Below are 27,052 nucleotides of genomic sequence, written 5' to 3'. Positions count from 1 at the left end.
TATTTCCCTCGCGAGAAAATAAATCAGGGTTTCTGCTGAACACGCTTGTCTCTCCGTAAAATCTTCCCAAGTGTTGAAAAGTAGTACCACAGGTGTGGTAAATATCTTCCATCTTTCGCTCTTTTCTCAAAATGTGAAAAAACTTCCTAAATTCACACCCGAACACTGAAACGCTATAAATCCCGACTCCTCGTAAAACAACCTGGCCGTGTCCCTTCCTTTCCCCCTGTGCTTTATTTACAGTTGAGTACAATTAAGAAAAGCACTGTCTGTGTTTGTTAAATTCGGCTCTTTATTTCAAACGGAGGCTACTGTCAAGCTTTTAAATTTTCTACCTGCACCCACTGAGGCCAAGCACACAGAGCCTCAACCTTAACCCAAAGCCTTGGCTGAAATCGCAAAATTCTTTAGTCAGAGATAGCAATCCCTACCAGCAACAGATTCGGGACTCTCGTGGAATGTCACTGCTTTACCATTCGCCGTGTAAGTTTGCCAAATGGAAAATCCCCAGGCAGCTGGCAGAATAAAAATGCGTTTGGTGTTGACAGTCACGATAGAGCACGGGGACTACAGAATCGCTCCCAAATCCATTCATTCTTATGCCAAGGCATCCTTTTAAAATGGGGTGTGAGAGTCATTGCCAATGGAATGTTCCAAGCTGATGACATTTCAAATAGGCTTTCAAGGTGCTGACAATGGATCTCCCCTCTTGTCCAGCCAGAGCACTCACTCCCAAGAAGATTTTACCCTAGAGGAAAAGGGTAAACCATTTTCCAAGTCCAATTTAATTTGGTCTACATCTTGGAGGGAAGGTCATTTCTCTTACTAAAAGGCTCAACCTCTTTGCTCTCTTTCTCTAAAGATCTATAAATCACAGTTTGAGTGGACAAATTATAAAATGTGATATAATACGCCACATGTATGTGCCATATTTCTTCATTTCTGAGACCTGTATTCTCACCGTTGTCACCGACGCCCACATTTTAATGTTTCTGAAATACAGAGGCATCTTGCAATCAACACGGTAGTTTCATAGAGTAGTATTTCTCACTCTCCACTCTCCAAAAAATTAAGAAGTCAATGGTGCATCTTACAATGGAGGCAAGAAATTGTTTAATGCACGGGGTTCCTGAAAATGATCTACCTAGATTAAATCCCATCAATCACATTTTAATAGGATGCCACCACTTTGGGACCTAACACAGAATTTCAAGATGGAAATGCAACCACTCTTCCTTCCAACAACAGACTGATGTTTTCCTTCTCATGATAGCTTGCTTTCTGTTAAGCTTACTCTACACGGAGAATCCAGTTACGATATTATCTGTCTATACCCACAGGGTATATCAAAATACGGAATCAAATCTCTGATGCCATCACACATAAAAACAACTGAAAAATATCCAAAAATATATTCCCCTCCCCCGCAAAAAAATTGACAGGTACTTTCCCCTTTGTAAGAGAAGTTGCCTAGGTATATCCTTAGGAGGTCTGTAAACAAAATATTAGTTTCAGGGGTACCTAGTCTTTATCTTTTAAAGATTATTTTCTAGGTAATGGTGCCCAACATATCAATTTTACATGCAGCCAAGGACCTGTAAACTAAACTCAAATGCACAAGAGAAGTTGCTGTTGTCGAAGATGCAAACAAAAGTGGGGTTACAGGAGTTTTTCTCTACAACTCACAAAGGTAAATGCAAACACAGTTTCTCTGGGGGGGAAAATCGGAGCCTTTTATTCGCTTTAAATGCCCCCAATGCCCTTTGTGTGAGGACTCCACACGGCGCACAGACACCTGCCGTGTGTCTGACTCCTTCAACAGCACGGGCAAGGATGCAGGCTCCGGGGTCTTTTGCCAAACCCAGGAGTGCTGTCTGCCAATCCCCTGGCCCCGGGTAGCCTCCAGGTGAGAGTTCCAAAAGGAAATTTGTCCTTGTTAAGCACGACTAACAGTAGATTAGGGAGAAGTGTTTCATCACCCATTGCAGGTGATTCAAGAAATCTGTTCTCAACTCCTAGCCCCACCTCCCCACTTTGGGACATTCCTCCTTCTAATTCTGACATGTCACCAAATTACTGGTTGTAATTAACATTCCGATTTATGTTAGAACTAATTACATTTACATAATAAGCCGAAATGAAAAGTCCGTTTGTAAAGGCATGGCCACATGGCCATGCCTACTGGGTCTTGAAAAATAAAAAGACAACACTATTTCAGGACCTGACACTTTACGTCTCCTTAAAACCCACAACAGATCTAAAATATATAAATACATCAAAGATCTTTGAAGAATTTGAGGGGCGCCTGGGTGGCTCAGTCAGTAAAGTGTCCGACTTTGGCTCAGGCCACGATCTCAGTTTGTGAGTTGGAGCCCCACATCGGGCTCTGTGCTGACAGCTCAGAGCCTGGAGCCTGCTTAGGATTCTGTGTCTCCTTCTCTCTCTGCCCCTCCCCCACTTGCTCGCGCACGTGCTCTCTCTCTCTCTCTCAAAAATAAATAAACATAAAAAAATTAAGAAAAAAGAATTTGGAAGGGATATTTTGCTTTGCTAAGGGATCACACATACACACATTTTTTAAAAAAAATCATTGCCAAGAATAATGTTTCTGTGGACATCACGTTGATTTAAATTTCATGGACACTCACTCCCAGCTTAAGGGTCCTGAGCCCCACTTCTCTTATCAATTAACCTGCCAGCTTGATTAGTCAAGTCTAATTAGTTAAATCCTTTTTTAATGAAAAGATTATGGCTTAAGCAGTCTGCCAGTTCCGGGGCTATTGGCAACTACAAGCTAATCTCTGCAGGGTGGGTGGGGGAAGGGCGTGGACGGTGGGGGGAGGCAAGGGGGTAAATCCTGAAATTCCAATGGAATCCAGAGCTCCAAGAACTCATCTAAGTCATAATCATAGCATCCCAAATACAATGAATATGCTGTACACAGATGCCCCAAGCCCCCTGCCTCTCCGTTATTTTGCACATGTAGATTCTTCCCAAGGTAGTTACTTCCAAGTACCCAAACCAAATGGCTAAGTAATCTAGAGTCCTCAGTGAAAGTGGTGTAGCAGCAGGGAGAAAATGAAATCATTTTTAATTTAAAAAGTTACTGGTAACAATGTAGGGTATGTACCGGTAACGTAGGGTATCCTACAAGACCACCAGTCTGGATGCTTCAAAAGTTGACGTCGTTAAAAAAATTTAAACAGGTGTGTGTGTGTGCGGGCACCTGGGTGGCTCAGTCAGTTAAAGTGTCTGACTCTTGGTTTCAGCTCAGGTCATGATCCCGCGGTTCGTGGGCTTGAGTCCCACATCTTGAGCTTTATGCTGACGGTGGAGTCTGCTTGGGATTCTCTTTCTCTCTCTCTCTCTCTGTCTCTCCATCTCTGCCCTCCCCCTGCTTGTTCTCTTTCTCTCTCTCTCAAAAATAAATAAACTTGAAAGAAAAAAAAAAGGTGTGTGTGAGGGGAAGGATGGGGGTGGAGTTCAATATCAATATTTGATTTTAAGAGGCCAAAGAGACAGACAGATCAACCAAATGTGTGACCCTAATTGGATCTTAGATCCAGAAAAGAAAAAAAAAGGAAAAAGAAGAGCCCACTGTTGAAACACACACATGCCCATGTACACACGTACACACACGTACACACACGTACACACACACACACACACACTCCCCACTCTGGACACAATCAAGGAAAGTTGGAAATGAACTTTAGATCAAATCACAGTTAACTTACTTAGGTGAGATAACAGTAGTGAGGTTTTGTTAAGCAATGCAGGAAATGGATATTGAGGGATTCTGATGCCTTTAACTTTGAAATGATTTAGGTAAAAAAAAAAAAGGGCAGATGTGTCAAAATGTTAATTTGTGGATCTGCATGAAAAGTGCATGGGAATTCACTGTCCTCTTGTTCTAATTTTTCTGCAAGTTTGCAATTTCGCAACATAAAAAAAAAAATTTGAAAGACTTTGGAGGAAACGTTGAAGCAAGCAAGAAAGCAGGTCGTGGTCCCAAAGACCCGGAGTCAGCGTCTGAGGGGCCCCGTGAAACCATGTGCTGTTAAGAGCAAGGCCATCTCCCTGTCTACTGTCCCTAGCACAAGTAGGCACTCAAGCATCTGATCACTGGATGGACGGATTCATGAATAAAATTCTGGCCCCGACACGTGTCAGGCACGCGGCCTTCCGCAGGTAGTTTCTCTGAGCATGTGCAGAACAGAACAGTGACGCGGGCCAGCCTTGCTGGGCTCCTGTGCCCTCGGAGAGAACGCGTACCAAGGGCGCACCAATATGCCAGCTGGCATATACCTGGGGCTCAGCGAATGGTGCTATCGGTTCTCTTTTTAGATGACTCAAGGTTTTAAAAATCGCTGGGATTGAAAAGTGCAAGTGGCTTTGGTTTTCATCTGATTTATGGGCATGGCGAGATCGGAGAGGTCTAATGGCCGCCTTCCTTGTACTTGTACTTATAGGTTACCTCAAAACACCCCTTTGCTGACCTCTCTTGCTAAACACTCCACTCTTATCAGGCACAAAGTATTTCTCCACAACCTCATCTGACCACATGGGACATCGCTTGTAGCAGAGGCATGGGAGCTGGAATGGGTTTTTCTAGAACTGGGAAGTTCTCATGACAAGGTTTTCCCAGCACAGTAGAGCCATGGGTCGTGTTGTCTCAAGGTGCTGGGTTGGAAACCCCTTTCTCAGGAGTTTCTCAGCTACTGGAAGCCCAATCGATTCTGAGATGGCTCACGGGGTGGGACTGGTGAGGAACAGAAGGCAGATGGGGTTCCTCGTGGGAGAGGTTTGGTAGCGAGAATGAGGACAGGAGACGGAGGCCAGGCTGAGAGAAGGCGCTCAGCCACTTTCTTCCTCTGGCACATAATCCCAACACACTGCGCCGGGGTGACCTGTGACTTTTGAGACCAGGGTGAATGACTTATGCGCTCTAACATGCCCCGAGGCGGCGGGAGTGCTTACCCCTTCCTTCAGTTCTTGAGTCTTGTGAATCTGACGGCAAACACAGTAAGTTTAGGTTTCAATAAATCCCCCTGTCAGCCTGATGGCATTTAAAAATTAAACAACAACAAAAAGGGCTTCATGTTGAACTTTGGATCTGCTTATAATAAAGTCCGTGGGGTAATGATTCAGATTTTGGCAGGAAAGGCTTTCTGACGGCTGCCGAGCCGGTGACGGACAGAAAGGAGGGGGGACACCAGGCTAGAGATTTAGGAGAGGCCTGAACTCCTTCCTCAGAGGTGCCGGCTCCTAGGTAAGATCGAGAACTTCTTGGCCTAACACCTGGTGGCCAAGCTGACTCTGGCTCTCCCGCGACACCATCCCGAATTACCTCCCGGAGTGAGAAAACGGTGAGGTGAGAAAAACCAGCAACCCTCCTCCCCCGCTCAGCGTTTCACCGTGTGGGATGTAACTAACTGGCTTTTCCACTGGTCTTTTTGAGGAACTTGTGTTTCAGAGAATAATAGCGATAGACAGGGTAATCCCTGCGTGCTCTAACCCAGGCCCCACTGGCTATTTGAGAAAAGGATTAAGTATTCTCTCCTCTTAAGAAGCCCTTTAGAGCTATGCAACCCTAAACAAATACTTCCTTTAGGAGGTGATTCTCTTGTTTACACTGCACAGACATTTGGGACATTCCGCTCACACCTCAGAGGATACTGGATGGCCTGACCTCTGGGGCTGAAATCCAGCCAGGACTGAGGATAAGGCACCAAACAGGTGGAGAACCTAAGGCAGCTTGCTCGGCCTGTGGCCTCCCTTTCCTCAGTCAAAGCGGTGGTCGCACCATCTACCTCAAAAGGGTACCGTGAGGACTCCACGAGTGAATCCCTATAAAGTGATCAGAACAAAGCCTGGCTCGCAGTGAGGACTCCGTACATATTCGCTCCCATGATTCGTGGATTCAGGCAATGGAAAGAAAGTGAATTCTCACTAGGCCGGTCAGGCACCCACTTTGCGGGGCAGGCCAGGGTTAGGCCTGTCGTCCCGAAGTAATTGTTAACAGCAGTCTGTTTTTCTTTCAAGAACGTCCTGGTCTGGACAGTAAGTCACACAGGCACCTTAAAAGGTCACTCAACTGAGATGCAAAGGCAAGGTATTTTACAGGAAGGGGGGAGGGGGCGGGGGGGTGGGGAGAAAGACCTCAAAGAGGCTTATTTGTTTTAAGTACCTGAAGAAGCAGGACTAGATCTGTCTGTCGTCATTGTTGCTGTTTGCTACTTAAGGCTAAGGATCCTCTGAAGAGACTGAGGGAAATGAGCCAGTAGAAAGGGAAAGAAAGGCTTGACTGGGGAGCTAAGACAGACAAGGGGACAGGGAAGCCATATTGACTGATGGAGGCCAGCCAGGGAAGGAGGCAGGAGACCCCGCTCCCTCTTGGTCAAGAAAAAGAGACCTTCTGAGTCTGGAAGAGTTAACAGGGGCTGTTCCCCAGCAGAGGCCCTCCGTCTTCCCCAGAAAGGGCACTGGTGGGGTGGGGACAGCATGAGAGCAGGGCCAACCAATGAAGGAAGGGAGGGGAGACGGGTCTAGATGCCCTCAAGAGTTCAGCTGAGGTTCGAAAGTGCAAATGTACACAGTCATCAGCTCCGTCAATTTTCTTCCAGAACACTTAGCAGCCCAGGGGCAGGAATGAAGGAAGTAAGACAACTAGCCCGTCGGTGCAGTCGGCACTTTGGCCACGGGATGTGGCAGAATGCTCAGGGAGGGAGTGGCGGCAAGGGTTACCTTACAAGTAGGTGTATTTAGGGTCCACATACCTCCACAGAGCATTTGGCAAAGAAAACCGTGGTTTAAAGTGATGCTCTGACCCAAAGGGCATCACCGCCCAGGAGGCCGACGGGTACCCCCAAGGCAAAGGTCGGCACCAGGAGCGGTGAGGGTCTGAAGGTCTTCAAGACAAATTTTTGCAGAACATGGATGAACAGCAGGGGATTTCTTGCACGTCTCCCACCAGAAAACTCAAAGTGGGCTAGCGGGCTTTAGAAAGAACAAAGCAAACGGCTCAAGCAGGGACGAGGGTCCTCCTATTCGGAGCCCCGTTGGCTCTCCCTGCCACGTGTCGATCTGCCCACCGCCGAAGGGTGGTGATAAGCTCCAAGCAGTCACAAAATGAGCAGTTCTAACAAAGTCGCTAGGATTCCCGGGCGTAACTGCCGTCTGATCGCTTGAGGCTCCTGGACCCCTTTTCCACTTTAATTTCTATTCATCAGCAACGTAACTTTGATTCTGTAACTATATAAAGTCTGGGTATGCGTGTGGGGGGTGAAACATCACACTCCCACCTTCTGTAAAAGCCAGCGGCTCAGTGCGTGTGACCCACGCAGAAACTGAGGCCGTTCCCTGCTCGGCGGCCTCCATCCAGCCTCTCTGGGACCGCATCGTCAGTAGTTTTCTCCCGCCTACACCACGGAGAGTTCAGGCTCAGTGGGAAACTGTTGATCACAAGAGGCCGTTTTTAGTTGGCCAAATCAAAGCTTCTCTCCTTCAGGCTGGGCTCGCCCAGTAGGAGGGATGCGGGGCTGGGAGGGGCTCAATTTATTTGTTGAACCTAAGGGAACCTAAGTGAGGCTGGGAGGCCAGGAGGCCACACCCAACAACTGGCTGTCACCTGCCACTCACAGGATGCTTTTCTGGCATGTAAACTACCTACTTGGCTAGGCTACTGGGTGGATGAAACAGATCGGCATAAACCTGCCTGGCATACCGTAGGTACTCAGTATATGTGCATAGCCTCCTATTTCCTTCCAGAAAAACACCCAGTCGGGATCATCCGATTATCCAAGAATGCCAACTGAGTTTAGATCAAAGTAAGATGTTACTTTTCCCTACTTTTCCTTACTTTCTTTAATCAAGTCACTTAGACCCCCTCATCCCATTAGAACGTAATTTCCAAGGTTTCCGTTTTAGGATGTTACATTTTATTTTAGTTTTTTTAAATGTTTGTTTATTTTTGAGAGAGAGCATGTGCGCTTGCACATGAGTGGGTGAGGGGCGGGGGTGGGGGTGGGGAACAGAGGATCCAAAGAGGGCTCTGTGCTGACCGCAGAGAGCCCGATGCGGGGCTTGAACTCATGAACCGCGAGATCATGTTCTGAGCCGAAGTCGGATGCTTAACTGACTGAGCCACCCAGATGCCCCAATTTTAGGACGTTGCATTTTAATTCACTTAGGTTGAACAAACGAACTGAGCCCCTATTGTAGATAAAGAACCCTGCTGGTCACTGTGGAGGGGGTGGGGTTCAAAATGGGAAAAACTCTGCACCTACAAGTCCAGTAAGAAGTAGGATGCACCAAGTGTCCAAATTTTGGTAAAGGTGGGACGGCTTCCTGCAGGATGTAGCATTTGCACAGAGCCTTGAAGGGCAGGTAGGACTTTAAATTCACACGCCTGCTTGTATAAACCTATTGGATGCTGCTCTCTTTCAGGTTCTACTTTTCAGACATTTTGTCTCTTCTGTCGATAAATATAAACCATAAGAAAAGGCTCACTGGATGCAAAACATGGATTAAACCTCTTCTGAGAAACATGCAAACAAAGAAGGGTATAGGCCTGTTAATAAAATGCCTGGGAGGGCACCGACTTCTTGCTCTGATAACTTGCCACTAAAAGGAAAGATTTAACGTAAACCTTGCTCTTGCTTTGATCACATTTGAGGGTCACCAAAGAGCTCTAGCTGATGAGGTAAAGCCCTGTTGCTCCGAAGAATTTCAGCCAATATGGAGGGGCAGTCAGTCACCTTTGACGATCTCTAATGGGACACGGGGTCGGGCAAGGACTGTCCATGGACGAAGACATTAGATGGAAGGTTGATGGGGTACCTGGCAAAGCAGGCATCATGTGGCCACAACCGGAACTGACTGAACAATCTTGGCATCGCTAAAACCTGGACATCCAGACGCTGGTCACCCGGATGTGAGGTCATGTGAGCCTCCCCACAACGCCTATGGCGTTCTCTTGCCAAAAGCCTAACCCGAATCCAGTCAAAGCTTGAGGGCCAACTGCCACTTACAGGAAATGTGAGCCATAAACTAAACGATGCCACAGGGGCTTCTAGAAGGCGGAACAGCGTACAGAGCAGGTGACCTGGGTTTTTGCAACAAGTCTCTGACTTGAAAAAAATGGGAGGCTGGGGAGAGGTGGCAGGCTCTAGATTGACACCAGGAGTACATGACCCGGGTTTTGTATCCTGCTGGGAACAGATCACGGACAATGGCACTTGTGGGGCAATCAGGGAGATGGCCCCGGGGACGGGTGTTTCACTGATGTTGAGGAATTATCGTACTTTGTTAGACTGGTAACAGAATGTGGCCGCGTAAGAACAAATTTGTAAGCAGACGCGCACTCCTGTACGTAGGGGTGAAATGACATGATCCCTGACACGAGCTTTAAAATACTTCGCCAATACAGGAGGGAGGACAGATACCACCCCACCTACCCTTGTCACCTAAAATCCATCGTGGCACAACCTTGGTAAATCCGAAGCTGTATACAGAGTGCACACATGGGGGTTCATTCCGATGTTCTCTATGCGTCAAGAATCCTGGTGTGAGGGGACCAGCAGCCTGTGGCTTCTCATGCCCTAGAGATAACCGGGGGGTGGGCTCCCATTTGAGAACCCCTACTTGAACACTTCTAGTCCTGGAAGAGGTCTGTTCCCGAAGGACATCCAAAAACAGCTTTACTATTCAGGGGGCTTGCAGAAACCTCACAGGGGAATCGCCTTTTGGGGGAAAACCCAACGCAGTCGGTCTAATTTTGTAGGTTTCAAACTCGACAATACCTCGCAGGGAAAGGGAAACAGACGTCAGACCGCTGCTGATCCCGGCTATTGTAGTTGCAAGAAGGCCCTGCACAGCACTCTGCTTGCCGAATAGTTGCCGGTCATCGCGGCACATCTAGCCGAGCGTGTGTGTGCTTTGTGTTGTGATAACCCTTCGCGCAGGTGGCAAGCGGGCGTCTGTGAGGCGGTATCTGCCAACCAGGAACTGGACAGAACAGTTTATCTTTGAGAAGTGGCTGAGCAAGTTAGCTCAGCTGGTTACAGCAGAACGCTGGCCCAAGGTCATGGTTCCAAAGCCCATTATACTCGAGACTTTCCCTCTCTGGTGCAGACCTACCTTCAGGCCTGGCCCAGCCAGCCACCCTGTACTCGAGGGGGCCCGCTCCCCAGGCTAGAGACTGAGGTTGCGAATCCACCACGAGGGCAGCAGTGAGTCCGGTGGCAGGTGCACAGCGTGACTTTGATCAGGTCTGGGGCCTCTGATGTTAACGATCAACAAAAAGGCTGCCCGACAACGAAGAGACCTACTCCCTGCTCCGTAAGAGTATGGATTTCCCTGAGTGATACTGTGGGTCACCTGAGCCCTGCCAAGAATCACCTGCAGGGCACCCCCTGGAGTTCCCAGTTCTATAGGACACTTTGCATCTCCAACTACTACTCAAGGGGATGCTGCTAGGGCCGGTCTAGGGACCACACTTTGAGAACCGCTGGTCCAGACCCGGTGCTGTACCTGAATTCCACCCGATTCACTCCTTAGCAGCAGAGACTTCGCCTTTCCCTATTCTGTAAACTAAGTACTGGGCCCGGAAGCCCAATCCGTGACACCTCAAGAAGACGAGGAGGGCAGAAGGGAGGGACTGTAAGTGAAACCCTGAACCACGCTGGGCTGGGCCCTGGACTGGCAAGCGTGACCTTGGTGCTGCCCTCAAAGAGCTGAAACTGTTTCCGCCGTCCTTTCTTAGAAAAGTTCTAAAGGGGCAACAGGGGAGACCCGGGTGCGTGTGTTCGGAGGCCAGCTGCTGCCACAACCGCTAACGGTCGCCAGGCCTCGAGAACCTTCTCTCCGCGGGCCGGCCTTACCTGCCCTCCAAACACAGCCGGCCGGCTGCCTGCCTCCCGCCCCTCCCTGTCGTAGGATGTCAGTTGTTCACCTGCGTGGAAATGACAGCTGCTTGTCACGGTCTACATGAGAGGCCTCACTTGCAGCGGTAACTAGCATGCCATTTCCAAAAAGCTGTCATTGTCTGGTGTCAGCACAACCCACTGTTCAAAGATCCGCTCTGACATGAACCAGGCAGCGCCTGAGTGTTATTGCCGCGGACTCCTCTGTGCTCCGGCACCGGTGGCAGCTGCTTGGCGCCCAGGGTTTGTTTCACCCAATTATTTGTTTGTCACTTGGAAGCCCAGGATGTCGAGCAGGTATTGTGGAGGTATTTTTGGCCTGATGCACAGGCGGAAAGCATAATGAGGCCCTCAGGTGAAGGCCTATTTTGTCAGTTAGGTGCTAGGATGATGTGCAGCTGAGAAGCCCGGGTAGCAATTAGGATATTTGAATAAGATAAGATACGTGGCAGGATGCTGAGAAGGCTCAGAAAGTCGGCCTTAACTTTTCCACTGCCAAGAAAACCCTTACAGTAGGCAGTTTTCAAGTTTGTCCCGGAGCTAATACAGACGGAGGATGGGGAAGAGCTGTCTTCTCTCCACCCGGAGGGCCCTGAGAAGGAAGACGGCTGAAACCAGGCACCAACCCGGTACCAGGCCGACCGGCAGGGCCAGCTGGGGGGCGAGGCCCCGACCGCACAGGGTGACAGGGATGTGGGCGAAGACCAGCTATCCATGGTCAGCGAGGCCAGAGGAGAAATGGACAGCCACCCCCCCAAGCCGCCTGTTTCAGTCAGGAGTCTCTCCTTCCCATGGGAGCAGAAGACAAATTGATTTGATGTCTAACATCTTGGGAAGAGGCCATGAGACAGGGCAACATGGGCCCTACAGTCAGCTGAAAAATTGAAGCCACAAAACTTAAGTTTAGAATTGAACATTCGAGGGGGCGCCTGGGTGGCTCAGTCGGGTAAGCGCCAGACTTCAGCTCAGGTCACGATCTCGCGGTTCGTGAGTTTGAGCCCCACATCGGGTTCTCCACTGACAGCTCGGAGCCTGGAGCCTGCTTCGGATTCTGTGTCTCCCTCTCTCTCTGCCCTTCCCCCCCCCACCTCTCTCTCTCTCTCTCTCTCTCTCTCAAAAAAAAAAAAAATAAGTAAACATGAAAAGAAAACTTTAGAATTGAACATCGACTAGAGCCCACAGCAGCTGTGTCCCTGCTTCTAATCCTGGAATTTCTTTCTAAGACCCCCAGTGTCTCATTAGTTATCAATCTCCACACTTATCAGTCTCGGAAAGTGAGGGCAACGGCCCAGACAAACCTAATTCTTCCTAAACGACACGCCACGGCTCTGGTAACAATGAAATTAACCTAACTCCACCGGATACCCGTTTACAAGTTTAGCGCGAATCAAGCTAAAATCCAGCAGACAGCAAGTGAATGAAGTCGGTGTTATCATCACCTTCTAGCAGAAGAGAAGCAGGAAGTCAGATGGCTTTAGGCCGGAAGGCCCAGATTAACTTTTGAGGAAACCGAGCTCTGACGAATTGCTTGGTGTGCCCGCGTCCACTGACAGCGAAAGACAAATGGTGAGGTGGTGACACTCCCTCCATTTTCTACAACGGTCCATCCAAGCCTCGTTTCGATTCACATCGTTCAAATGAGTCACTCCTAGAAAAAGAAGCTGCCTGGCAGCTTGCCCCTGGGGTGCTCTAAGGCAGGGCCTTGCTCTGGTATCTGACCCCCTGCCCCTCTCCCTCCTCTAACCTGCAGCCATCCCTGGAAATGGTCCTGTCTTTCTACCTGAGAAGTCAAGTTTGAAGGAAGCCGGGACCTAAGGTCTTTATATGGTGGGGCTTTATAAACATTTACTGGAGTAGACAAAACATCTCTCGTAAGCCACTCAAGATGCAGACCAGCAGAGAAGGACTCTGCATCGTCATTCCTATTCTGGAAGCAAATACCTAACCGTTGATACTCAAACCAGAGTCAGCTCACTCCCATCCCTTTCCCTCTTCCCTCAGCCCTGAGGTTCAACCCCCTCTTCCCTCTAAGATCTTTCTCAGACATGAAACCTCCTGGAAAGGTTTATTCCGCCCTGTTCTTGCTTACAAGTTCAGGACCAAAGTTACCGTACTGGCCACCAGGCACTATTCTTCAATAGCACTCACAGCTCTCTGGGGAACTGTATGCCTTCTGCACAAGCCTGACGCTCTGAGAAGACCTAGATCATTCCGAAGCAAACTTTGGCCTTTAGAACCTAGAAGGGATTTTGAAGTCCAACCCAACTTTCTCACATTACCGACAAGACAACCAAGTCAGATGGTTACAAGTAGCCCGACTCAGACTTGAGCCTGGCGCTCCCGTGACTAAAAGCAGCCAAGTCCCCCACTTGGCAGTATGTTGATGTGGCAAAAATTTAAGCAGCGCACTCTAAATGAGAAAACACAAAACCAAAAGGCCCCAGTGACAGGCAATCCCCAGGACTTTACAATGCACCCCAATTTTTGCAATAGCTTAACTGATTTGACAACAGGATTGACTGTTAAAATGGAATACTCGACAGGGGCAGATTTTAGTCTAACACTGGCCAATCTGTGCCCACAGAACACATCTCTCAGAAAGGTGACATCTTCTGTAGTCTACTGAGGGCTGGCCTGTTTCTGGTTTGCTGAGCCTTCAGGGTTCATCCTAGAGCACCGTCTCCTCCCAAGAAAGCCTTGAGATTATTATTTTTGCTTTCTTAGCTAGTTGAGTGGCTTCTTTCCCATTTTGCCACTTAAAAAGCCTCTGGTTGAATTTTAAAATGTTTAAGGCCTGTACTATTCTGGCCGTACGTCTCGTGTGACCTGTTCACTGCCGTATCTCCCGAGCGTGTCCCACAGCCAGGGCTCCGTAACAGGTGTTGAACGAAAGAACCAATTTCAATATGGCTTCCACTTTAAGCCATCAGCTGACGGAATCAACACTGACGTCATTTACTTAACAGCTGACAAATGTGATTTCCAGAGGGGACTCCTTGTCAAACCGAGTGCAGGGATAAAGTTTCCGAATCAAGAAGGCTTGAGAGAGGAGCCGCAAAAGTCTAGCAGAGGACAGTCAACACTTGGAAAATCACACGTTGCCACAGAACAAGAGGAATGACGCCGCCGGGCTTTCCTGCGAGAGGAGCTTTACCGTGGAAAAGCCTTTCCTGGCCATAAACAGATAATGAGAACGTGATGTAATCCTGGCTAAAATTAGGTTTTAGTGTTACTCTGCTGGGATGTGAAAGGTGATAGATAAGAGGGGGAAAACGTTTTCCAAGTGGCTTTTAAAGGTATCCAAATATAACCGCCTCCCACATCAGTCTATTAACAGGCACACTTGAGACATTTCCCTCTTCAAAAGGACTCTTAGAAAAAGCAATGATGTGCTCTCAACCTCCTCCTTTATAAGACAAGGTTTACGAGGGTCAGAGAGGCTCTGCGCGCCCACGGAACACTCCTCCTATTAACAGGCCCCCCGCCTGCCTCGGTGTGGATTTGGGCCTCGTGCTGCTTGTCATCGGTTGCTAGGGAAATGCTTGAAAGTCCTTAGTCACTTCTAATAAAATCTGGCTAAAAGTAAAGACAAGTCCACTTACAGGCACAGGAATGGGCATGGGGAGTAGAAACATGGAGGAATGTGGTCTTACTGGAAGGGGAGGAGATCAGAGATGCCCTAAGTTGAGCCCCCGCTGCGATGTAGGGACCATGACAAGGAGTTACCTGGGTGTTAGGATACACCCTGGGCATCCGGGAAGGCCCCTCCCCCATGGAGGGCAGGGTCCTACCGACATCCAGGGGACATAAAATAGCTTGGGACGGTGTGGTGGGGAAAGCCCTGGGCACTTGTTCTGGCCAAAGAGAAGGTCAGAAACGCCACACGCTGCCTCCAAATTCTATGGTTCTGTCTACTCTTCTCCCTCTACCAAGATGACTAGTCCGGGGCACGATGGGGGGCTGCTGGTTTGGCCTGGGTCCTGGAATAAAGACGATGAACCTCAGCTCATCCGCAGCTGACCTTTAATCTTGCAGCATGGGGTGCGGTAAAAGCGGATGAACACAGACCCTCTTTATTGATGTACAAGGGCAAAGACATCCCTCCAGAACCGGCCAGGAGAGTCCACTATTCGTTGTATCGCTGTATACTGGCACGAGGTTCACAACAGAAAGGCACACTGGCCCTCCACCTGAAGCTGTACCAGGCAGAAGATTTACTTTTCAGTTCTTGGACTGAACCTCTACTGCTGAGAGGTTTGCTCGGATGGAAAGTTCTGTGCCTAACACCCACAGTGACCTGACAGAGCGCCCCACGGAGGACTGGCTCCTTCTACTCCTATCCACAGGCTTCAAAAGTTAGCCAGAAATCGTTTGTAGGAGGGGAACCAGAGGCACAGCCATTCATGGCCAGCTTTCCACTTGGAGGTAAAACGCATCTCCAAACATCCATTTACGGGCAACCTTGCAGAATCAGGACCTGGAATGCACTGCCCCATTGAGTCCAGGCAAGCTCGGTGGGTTGATGGAAGTTAAGTCTAAGGGGTGGAGGTGGGGGTGGGATTGGGGGGGGGTGCTCTCTGAATCAAGGCCCGGAATGTCTTTGGTGGATTCACAAAGTGGGTCTGCCGTTGAGACCCGCTTCCCCGTTTTTAAAGCACAGGCTGGGCGAGAAGGTAAAAACACTTTGATGCTTGCCCCGGGGCTAAATCAAAGACAGCTGAGCGAAAGTTCAGGCACCATGAAATTAATAACATCACTGGTGTAATCGCTCCACCATAGGTTTAGGATAAACCCCGTAAAAATCCGAAATGCACGAAGGAGATTACTTGAGTGGGAATCAATCATTTCTCCAGTGAAATTTCTGACATATCCTTATACAGTATATTTGCTGGATTCATAATTCACCAAAGTTGCTTCCTGAAGCCTGAGCATTGCTGGGCTCTCTGAGTAATTGAGACAAATTTTGTTTGTGAAATAAATTCCAGGCAAGAGTGTATTTGACTTCTGCACAGGAAAGGAAAGAATTCTTATGTAAGCTGCAAAACAATAGCGTTTTATCTTATCTGAGGAACTTACTGCTGCTTGCCTGTGTGTGTTTTACTGCCAAAATAAAATAAATTGAATCAGCTCACACATGATAACATGCTCTTTCCTAACTCATACTAATTGCTTGGCTAATTGATGTTTGTTGAACTTTCTCCATTTCATTGAGTGATTAGGTACAAAGCTAACAGTTGACATCTGTAGGCGCTTAACTGGCGTCTGTAATTACTGTTAATGTTAAATAATTGTTAGTTAATTGGAGTGGTAACTGACTGAATAGAATCCAGATTGTGAAGCAAAAAGAAACCTAGTTAAATAAACATACATTTTCAGAGAAAACAACATTTTTCTGCAGTTGTCAGAAACTAGAAATAATCCAGAGGGCCCGGGATGGCCACAGGCTTCCTCCGTGCAGGAAACTCTCCAGGCCCGGAGCTGACCCCTCTACTTGAAAGTGTCACTAGTGAGGAGGCCCTTTGTCATAGAACGGCTCTTACTGAAGACTCTCCAGAACAGACTGGCTGTTTTTTGTTTTTTGTTTTTTTTAATCGCAACGAGTGCCTATTCCTTTTTCTGACACAACCAAATACCACAGCGTCGGCGAAACAAAACGTTAAATATGAATGGACTGAAGGGAGGGGCTGGTCAGCAGGCAGGCTTTTTTGGGGGTTTTTGGCCAATATTGCCAAAGATGGAGAACATTCTTTCAGAGGACAGCAGCGAGCGAACGGATAGAGTAAGCGAAGAGAGCTGTAGTGGGTTCCAAAGTAAATGGAGTGGAGTCTGATCATCTGACTAAAAGGAAGGGGGCGGTTACACTGTCACCTCCAGCTCACAGGGGTGGCTCTGGATCCAGAGAACGGGCCCACTTTTTATCTGGAAGGGGGGCCTCGCCGCCCGAGTTCTCCAAAAACGCCATCGGGATCAATCTGCATGCTCAGAATATCTCCCACCCCTTCCCCAAATGTCCGGGGATGGGATCCAACATTTAAATACCCAGGATTTCCCATCTCTGTCCATACACAAGGGCAGGGAAAGATCAGGCGACAGTTAATGGGAAAATATCCGGAGAGAAACATTCTCCTCACAAAAACGTGGAAGGTTTTTAGACCCTTGCTGGTGGTCTCGCGCTAACTGTAGAAGGCATCTGTTTCCAAGAATTTTCAAGGAATAATTCTATACAACAAATTCTGTGCGTAAGAGTCTGGCTCCTATAGGAAGGTCAATTTCCATAACAAAAGGAGCTGATTGCGTGCTACTTGCAGTGTGGGGTAGTAGAAGGACCCCAACTACTCATAACTCCTTTGTCTGAATCAAGCACCAATTACCCTTCAATAGTATTTAATTTTCCACACATCAGACATCTCTATCTCCTCAAGACCCAAGAAATTGCTCTGAAGCAGAACAAAAAAAGGTCCAGAGAAAGAAAAAGTGACAGTCTTCCCTTATCTAGGATTTAAGACATGACAAAAACGCAACTGATTCACAGACGCTGAAATTGGCTCAGTTCGCTCTTCTGCACACGGGGGATGTCCTTTCCATCCTGTTCTCCTTAGGAGGGGACCCAAGACACTACAAGGAAGTGTAAAATGCTCTCCATATGTTCATTATAGCTGGGTTTCAAACTCTACATCAAGTTTTTCTTTTTAAAGAAAGCTATCCCACGGTCAACTGCACTGTTTCCACTTAACAGAGAAAGCACAGGATTGTTTTAGGGGATGGGCTTTTCATAAAAGCCCACGGTGGTCCCGGTGGGAATATAACTTTTATTTTGTCATCAAACCGAAGAATTCCCCTTTTATGTCTAAACATAATGAATGAGGTGAGATCATCACCGTTAAATAGATACTAACGTATCTTATGTCTAGCAACTTTTTTCTCACCTCATCTTCTCAAATCTCCACCAATTTTTTGGCCGGCTTTTCCTTCTGTGCTGCTGATAAAACCACACTGTCAAAAATACCCAAAGGCCCCACTACCTTGAAGGCTTCGACCTCATCTGTGTCCCATGGAAACCCTCCGTGCAAAATCGACCCCAAGGACAGGCTGTATGTCCCCTAGTCTGGTCGGGCCTGGAAAAGGACAAACTGCTCTAGTCAGAGAGAGCTCCAGGTGGCCTCAGTGTTCCATCTGGTGCTCATCAGGGTGGATGTGGGTTCCCCCAGAATTCCCCACGGCTGGCCTGCTGGGGTGTGTGTGTGTGGGGGGGGGGGGGCTGGGGTCCCGCGGAGGGGCGGGCGGGTGCTCCTTTGAAGTTCACATTTCAGTAGACCCTGGGTGCTCACAGCACAAATCTGGGGGCCTCATTCTCGCCTAGCCCTTCCCAGATGTCCATTAGGCCAGGCCTGGCTCCTGAAAAGCTGGCGGAGGGGGCCGGACACTAAAATGTGAGACAAGGGGGGAAGTTAAAGAGAACGGGTGAGAAAGTCGTGGGGTGAAATGCACCTCTTGGCCACCTCTCATCTTCTCCAACTGCCCTGGTTGCAGGCTGGGTCCTGGAAAAGGGGGATCTGAGGCGAGAAGGGGTAGCAATTACAGGCCTTTTCTCTCCCCCTGACCTAGAACGGGGACCCACACCAGGGCTGATGTCCTGTAAACAGAGGGCTCCAAGGGAACACCTAACTCCCAGACAGGGCTTCCTTGCTTTTCTTCTCTCCTCCTCAGGTAGCTCTGCCCTGGGGCCCTTCCAGAGTGTGACAGAGATTAACTCTCTTAGCCAGATGGTCCTGCACAGACAGCAAAGTTCTCATCTGCATTTCTGCCTACATAGCAAAGTGGCAAAACCATCGAGGAGGAGGAGGACGCAGAGTGGGTAAGAAAGGGTCATAAATACTGGCTGGAGACACTGAATTGACTGCGGAGTTCCTTTTAAGGATACACAGTCCAGAATTTGGGGGACCAATCCTGTCGCTCCTATACCAGTTCAACCAACTAAATACAGACAAGAAGTTAGTCGGTCTCTCTGTGTGTGTGTCTGTCTCCCTGGGAAAATTAATTTTTTCTTTGGCAGATGGTTGAGTCACAAAGACAGAAGGATTCATAAAATTCACATGAACATCCTGTAAACATTTAAACACATAAAGATTAAATAAGGCAACCATGACCTTGATTAAGGTTCAACTTTTTTTGGTTGTTTTTTAGTTGTTTTTTTTTTTTTTTTTGTAATGTCTACAACCCTAAGCCCTGCAGTTTGGAGGCTTACCTCCCCACCTCTTCTGACATGGTCAGCTCTCACTGGGCGTGTTGCATATACGTGCAAGCATGCGCTCTGTTTGATTGATTCGTTTTACAACAGGAAATTAAGGGCATCGGAAGAAAGCGATGATTCACATCCCCCAAACACAAGAGCCTTACGAGTTCTCTACTAAACTGGACAGACGGTACAATACAAGTCAAAATAAAATCCGAAGGCAGAAGTGACACGTACCTCCTCTGCTTCAGCCCCTCCTCCCGTCCCAACTAATTGTTTGCTCCCCACCAGAGATGCTGGCGCAGGACCAGGAGGTTCTGCCGTGGTTGAAAATTCTCACCTAACGAGGCGAAATGGCTTACTGAAGCTCACAGACCCACAGGACTCGGGTCATAGCCCCCGCGGCTTCAGCCGGAGCTCGGTCCCCAGACTGCTCAGCCCAACATCAAAGCTGCGCCCCGCCCCCCCGCCCCGGCCCCCACCACAATCAGCTTGTGAGATTAGCACTGCCCTCCCACGGTGAAATTTTATGGACCAAATCTGCCCGCCACCAGGCTCAGCAGCGTAATCTCACCAGCAGCTGAAAGCCAGGCTTCTCTAAGGCCAGAACACTGTGGGAGTCCCGGGAGGGGGAGGTGATGTGTCCCAGGGAGTCAGATTCCCTGCACTCTCGTTAGACTGTTCGATAAGCTGAAGCCTTGAAGATTTTGCCAGTAGTGTTTGTTACCTGGTGTAAATGTGCCCTTTCTTACAATGCTTTTCATTGCTCTTGGCTAAGAATACTGGACAGAGACGGGAGACCTGACTCACGGGCAGGCAGGCCGCTTTGCAGGAGAACTTGAACTTGACGTGCACGAAGCTGACAGTTCCTTGAAGGCCTTGTCAACCATCCGTCCAGTAAACACTGCCACTACCCCGAGTAAAAACAGAGCAAAAACCACAAGCACATATCGAGACTCTGTGCACCTGTCTTGAAGCAATTATTGACGTTATCACTCTACAATGAATCTCTTTTTGAAGTTGTTTTCCTGATATTTAGCAGTTTGAATACTAATCCCCTTAACAAAACTGTCCCCAAGCGTTCCCCCTCCCCCGCCCCCCTAATCTCCTTCTCTCCAGGGGGAGGGCGGGTGCTGGGTACCAGTCAGTCGACTTTGCCGCACCTGGATTTGCATTGATTCCTCTCTTGTCATTCATGTTACCAACAGGAATTAGCATAAGGCATTAAGGGAAACTCTGGAGGAGAAAAGAAAGGCCATTTTGATGGAAATAAGGGGCAAAGGAATAATCTGCCATCAACTAAAATGCTTATTTGTGTATGGTTTCCCAAGCAAAGCTTAGAAAAAGCCTATGTTGATTTTAGCACACACAAAGAAACCTTAATCCTTTCAAGGCAACTAAATCACCCCCAGAAAAGCAGCTCAGAAGAAAGGCACCCTGTCAGGGGGATGACTATTCACAACCAAATAGATGCCACAAATCACACTCTGTAAGTAAACAAAAATAAGAATGTGGGAAACGTTTGATTGGAAAAGGGAAGGGGGGCAGGGGTGGGGGAGTCGGGGCTGCGGGGAGCCATTCTCATCAATCACTCTTCAACTTCCCTGAAGAGAGCCTTTCAGCTCGGTGAGGGCAGCAAGGGCCTCAACGCAGGTCCCGGAACGGAGCCAGCTCCCACTCTAGGGCTGATCCCAGAGAGGGGACACACATTCCAAAGCTTTTTGGAGCCAATGAGCAGAAGCAGAAGGGAAGCTTGGGGCTGGAGGTCCTGGGAAGGGGGGGGGGGAGGAGGGGGGGGGGAGGAGGGGAGCGGGGGGCACCTGAGACCTCCTTTCCAGGCCCTGTCCTATTTTTATCTCCTCCTCCACCCCCTTCTCTCACCCAGATTTGGATCCACCAGTGTCTACCCATCCCCTTCCCTCATCAAAACGAGCAATAAACAATTAGGCATTTGTACATATGAGCACTGCATGCTATGAACCACAAACATCTTCTTTTATTGGGCTTTTAGCCTTATGGATAACAAATTTATACAAACTTCCAGTCCATCAAAAAATATGATGACATATAAAACCGGAATACTCCATCATGCCATAAAAAAGATAAAAACTCAATGTGACAATAATTCTGGGAGTAGCAGCAATCACACTAGCATCGACACCTCAAGGGAACTCTAAACATAATGTACTATTTAAAATGGCAGTTGGGTTCAAATTCTGAAATCATCTGGGAGCTCAAAAAAAAAAAAAACCAAAAAACAAAAAAACAACAAATAACAAAAAACAAAAACACAACCAAAAACCCGGCACTTGGAAATGTGTCTTACTGAACCCAGCTTGCAAAAATGCTAGCCAAGGCAACTAAGCGGATGTGGAAGTGGCTTCAAATTCCTCCACTCCAGGGAGGCCCCACTCTGTAACTTGTACCAAGCACTGGTCCCAGGTAACAACAGCAGGAGACTACCACAGACAGCACCCCGTCTGTATTTAGTACCGACCGTGCAAGCACCCAAATCAGGTTCCACAGCGAAGGGGAGAAAGTCACTCAGTGTATGTAATTTATACCTTTCCAATTATACACCTTTGCGAAGGCAGTGATTGGAGACTCCCTTCGATTTCGTGATTTCCAACAACACTGCTACAAATGAAAACTGCAGTGATCGAGGACAAGTTTTCCCTTAATGCACTGTTATATCATTAGCCTGTCTTAGTCTGACATTGCAGTTTGGAAGAAATTAATGGGACAGCACATATTTAAATTTTGCCCTCTTGCTCGTTTATGAACTTCACCGAAAGCCCACAGCAGACTGAGCCTTGGTTTATGACCATAAGCCAGTGCATACTAAACATCCACTGGTTATCAGGGTCTGCAGGACGAATCAGCTATTTAGAGTTCTATTTATAGTTCTCCGACTGCGGGGTAGTTGATAAGTAACAATAAAGTGAAGGCATTTGGAGAACTATTATTCTCCATTACCGCTTCCTGCATTAAATTAAACTCACATAGATAGCAGTGATTTCTTAGTCAAATCAATTTAAATAAGGATTCAGCGTATTCTTCAAAAAGAAACCATTCTGGAATACAACACCAGAGCATACAGAATCTGTCTCAGGCAAAAACACACAGGGTGAATCGTGGCTCCAGAGTGAAAAATGAAAGACCGTTTGTTTTTTATTCTGATTTTCTAGGCAATGACAATGAAACAAATACAAAAATCAGCCATTGCTCAGAACGAAGGTGTCTTACCTTTGTTTACAATAACAGTATTGAAGAGCTTTTCAGAGCTGGCATCTGATGCCTGAAAAACAAGAAAGGGAGAAAAAAATGTGATTATGGTCATTAATATTGTCATCACCATCATCACTGATTTTCAACCAGTTCACTACATTTTTAGCAAAACCTGACAGGGAAAGCAGCAATTTCCCCCAATCGTCCATAAGGTGGCGCTATTTGACTGCACGAGACAGACCTGCAGTGCAGCTCTTTGCTGGGGGAAAAAATCTGATTTTAAAAACGTGTCCTTATTAGACATATTATCTGTGCAAAACATATTTCTATGAGATGATACACAAAGCAATTCAGCTCATTCACATAATGATTTTGCAATTTCGTTGACAGATCATTATTTTGGAAATGGTGCTTTTTTTTCTTTGAGATGTACAGACAGGCCTATTTTTCAATTTTCTTTCACAACCCAGAAATGCCTATTATTTAACGCTATGCTTTTCCTCACTAAAAAGTAATGGCTAGCACTTCCGGAAATTAATTTAAAGATTCAGCCGATGACCTCGAGATCCTTGTTCTTCCTAGCAAACCAGGACGACCTTGGTGTTGAAACAGGAGCAAGCTGACCTGCCCCCAGACCTGACACAATGCATGCCATAAGCGTTACATCCTTCCCATTTTCTAGAATTGTATCTGCTAATTACTACAGGGGCTTGAGGAAAGGGAGATAAACCTGTTTCAACAGCAAGAGTAAAGCCAGGGTAAATTATACACTAATGTTCTGGAAAATAAACACACAGTTGATTTGGAGGAAAATGCCATAATGCTGTAGAGGCACGGAATATTTGTAGAACTTCTAGAAAAAATTAAACAATTGAAGTAAAAATAAGCATCCCCACTAAGATAATCTGAAAATGGACCTGCATTTAAAGTTACAATGGCTATGCTATAACCCTTGCCATGCAACCCTTGTAAATCATTTGTCTTTCACACTCTATACATAGAGATGCATATTTTGACAAAGCAAAGCATAGCATGTTGAATAAATATAGAAGGAACTATAAGAATCGGGGGGGGGGGGAGGGTATATCCCAAGTACAGCATATTCTGTGACTCTGGGGCTGGGGGGCTGACTTTGGGGACAAAGAAGGTACTCAATTTAGCCTTTCTGTGTTATGTTGATGAAAAAGAGATATTCTTATGTATATCTGGGGAACATATTCTGGTTTTCAATGCAAGGGATACAGAAAGACAAAAAATATTTTTATTATGAGTATTTCCCCCTTTATTTTCCTCCTAACCTCCCTACTGTAGAGGTGGTTCAGAAAATTAATAGATCAAGGGGAAAAATGAATGTATGTGTAAAACAAGGATTGGCCTGCACACACATGTATATACCGTTTAAAATAAACCCTAGATAGCTTTAAAAATTTTTTTGTATGAATAAAAAATATGCCAAAGGCCTTCCTGACACCTTAGAGGTAATTAAATAAAACTATACAATAGCTTTTCAGAAAAATCAGCTGCCAAAAAAGTGTGGCATGGAGAAAGAAACAAAATATGCCTTAAGCAAGTCAGAAAGATTGTTAATAAAGGCAAAAATTACAGTAATAGTGCTGTGACATTGCTATCTGTAGTGAGATGTCTAGGAATGTGCGTTTTCCCTGCTAAAAACTCAGAGATAAGCCTATGTCACCATTCGTGAATGCAAAAGCATCCCTTAGTTTAAACTGGAAGGGCTATGTTAAATTCATGGCTTCTAAAAACAAACTCCGGCTGATACGTTTAAGAGAAAGAAAAACAGTCCATTAATGAAATCATCTTAAAACGGAAATCACCTTTGCAGATACAGGGATTCCCTATTAAAATCTGTCTAACTGGCCCAAAGAAATAGGACAATAAATGCAAATGCACCCCAAATGCAGAGAACGTGGGTGAGGAAAGGAAATGGTTCCCGATTGAGTTTTTATTTGTGTGGGTGTATGAGAGAGATCCAATAGGACAGAAGCTGCAGGTTAACAGGCCCTCCGGTTGTCTGAAACACCTCCTAGGGGCTGTGGCCTTTTGTCGGCTCCCCTGGTCTACACAACACACGCTATTCTCAAGGAGGCGGTTAAGTGTTCCTTGTATCTGAAGCGAACTTAGGAAAAGTGATTATGATGCCAACCGGTAAGTTATTAAGGAACTAAGTCTGACAGGATATTCAGAGAAGATCAGGAGTGTGCCTGCTAATAACAGCTGAGCCCTTTAATTTTCTGATGCATGTCACAAAGCCTGAAACGATGCCTCTTCTAATTGGGGAAGGGGCCGCCTCAAAAAAAGCCTCTGCAGGAAAACACCCCAAAGAAAATCAGTGCAATGGGACAGTGGCTAATCATAAAATGATTCTGGATCCCTTCCTTCTCCCACCCAGGTGGTTGAAACTATGGCGGCCCACCGTCCTGAGAAGTCAGAAAGGAGCTTCTCGGCGGAAGTCTAAAGTGGAAACTACAAGAAAATCCTTTACATTTCCTCCACCAACTTTCCAAATTCGACTTCTGCCTTTAAAGCATCTGTGTAAATTATTTGGCCCTTTATCTTGGGGACGTTTTCTTTTTCATGATTTTTAGAAGAAAAAAAAAAAAAAGTCTGCAATTCCTTGTACTACCTGGGCCATTTTCCTGGCCGATTTTTTACTTTTATTTTTCCATCACGAACGTCGAATGGAAACATGGTGAGCGAGAGGCGAGTCGAGGTTTCCCTTCTCTCCTTTTTTTAACACAGGGGTACCCTTACACGCTAAGGACTTCTACATTTTGCCCTCATTTCGCTTCACGCCCCTCGCTCGGTTTGGGAGGGTGAGGGCGTAAAGTGGCTGCATGTAAAAAGGACAGAAAAACAAAGCTCTCTTTTGGCTGCTTTTTAAGGGGGGGAGGGGGGGGAGGGAGAGATTTTTTTTTTTTGATACTAAAAAAATTACTAGAGGCCGTAGTTGGTGTTTAGGGAAAAGTTAGTAAGTCAAACAGATTGGAGGAAAGAGCGCCGAGAATGGGAAAACGAATGCGAGCCTTCCGTGCAGACGGGGGTGGGATGCGGCCGCTCGGGTTCGAGGGCCACCTCCGTTCTCTCCGGCCGCAGACCCCGGGGCGCCCTCCGCACCCGCGCCCGCAGGAAGAGGGACTTCCCAACAAGGGAAGAAAAGCCTCCTCGAAACTTAAGCGCGAGTTCTTTCAGCGACTGCCGCCGACCGCGAGCCCAGACCTCCTCTGGCTTCCCTTGGCACCGCGTGCGGGCCGGGATCCCGACCTCGGAGCGGCAGCGCCACGCCGCGCCTCGGTCTCCAGCCCGACTGGGCGCAGGCCCCGGCCCGGGCCCCGGTCCCCGGCCCCGGGTCGGCTGGAGCCCCTCGGGACCGGAGGCGCCGGGCCGGCTGCGGCCCCCCGGCCCTGCCGGGCACGTCCGCGCCGCCGCTCCCCGGCCGAGCTCGGCCGGCCCACGGAGGAAAGTACAAAGGCGGGCGGCCAGGCCGCGGAGGGAGGGTGGGAGGGAGGGCAGAGGGAGGAGGGGTGGCGAAGGGGGGCCCGGGCGCGCCAGACGCGAGGCGCCCGCCCCTGCCACCTCTGCCCGCGGGCCCGGCCGCCGCAACAAAGACCCCCGACCCGGCCGCCTCCCTTCCGAGCGCGGGCGGCGAGCGAGGGAGCCGCGCCCCCGGGGCTGCATTACCTGGTCGCAAAGGGTTAAGCGGTCCTGTCAGCCCCAAGTTCATGGTTTGGTTCCTTAGCAGGGCTCACGATGGGGGATCGGCAGAGACCAGGGGGGAAAAGCGGCCAAACACACGAAGAGAAAACGCCCAACTCCGACCGGGCTGCGTCCGCAAGTCTGTCCTCGGTTCCTCGCGAAAGTCTGAAAGCGGATGCACGGGACCCAAATCCGTACGAGAGCAGCAGCTGGCGGCGGCCGAGCGCCAGCGCCGCGCACACATCCAGCGCGGCCGAGGCCGGGCGGCGGGCGGCGGGGGGAGCGCCCGATCCGCGCCCGCCCGCTGCCTCCGGGCCGCTCCTGCGGCGCACGGGTCGGGCCGGGCACGGCGGGGACCCGAGCAGCGTCCCGGGCGGGCCGGCGGGCGGGCGAGGCGGAGAGGAGCGGCCCGAGCCGCGGCCGCGGCGCGCGGAGCTAAGAGCGAGGCGGCGGCGGCGGCGACAGGACAAAGGAGACCATGTGCGGAGGGAGGGAGGAGGGAGAGGGAGGAGGAGGAGGAGGAGGGCGCGCGGCGGCGGCGGCGGCGGCGGCGGCGGCTTCTCCCCGGCGGCCGCCTCGGGCTCCCCGACTGTCGGTCCCGCCTCTCCAGCAGCGCCGCGGCCCGAGTGGTCCCGGTCCCGCCGCCGCCGCCGAGGCGCTGGAGGGAGACGCTCCGGGAGTCTTTATTCGGGGCCGATCTCGCCGGGCGCGGCGCGGGAACGCTGCAGCGGCCGGGGCGCCGGGAGGGCTGCGCGGGGCCGACGGCGCCTCCTGGCCGGAGCTCGCGGGCGGCGGGCGGGCGGCGGGGAGCGCCCGGGGCTGGCTGGGCTCCGGCCCGCGCTCCGCTCGCGGGCGCCTGCCTCTCCCGCCGGCTCCCCGCTCAAGTGAACTCCATCGGCGGCCGCCGCCGGCGCCGCGGACTCCCAGGCTGGACGGGCGGCAGGAGGGGGCG

General features: G+C 48.9%; 1 protein-coding gene across 6 annotated transcripts in view; it reads right to left on the bottom strand.

Annotated features, from left to right (window-relative positions):
* AUTS2 (activator of transcription and developmental regulator AUTS2) overlaps window positions 1–27,052 on the bottom strand; it is a 1,113,014-nt gene that overhangs the window by 62,608 nt on the left and 1,023,354 nt on the right. For all 6 annotated transcript variants that reach the window (XM_042970860.1, XM_042970862.1, XM_042970861.1 and 3 more), the window contains one exon: window positions 22,405–22,456. In XM_042970860.1, the coding sequence (XP_042826794.1) occupies window positions 22,405–22,456 (52 nt within the window). The remainder of the gene's footprint in view (window positions 1–22,404; window positions 22,457–27,052) is intronic.

The sequence above is a fragment of the Panthera tigris genome, chromosome E3 (genome assembly GCF_018350195.1).
Source record: "Panthera tigris isolate Pti1 chromosome E3, P.tigris_Pti1_mat1.1, whole genome shotgun sequence".
Classification (NCBI taxonomy): Eukaryota; Metazoa; Chordata; class Mammalia; order Carnivora; family Felidae; genus Panthera; species Panthera tigris.
The sequence above is the reverse complement of the archived record's forward strand: the minus strand, read 5'-3'. Positions and strand labels throughout refer to the sequence as shown.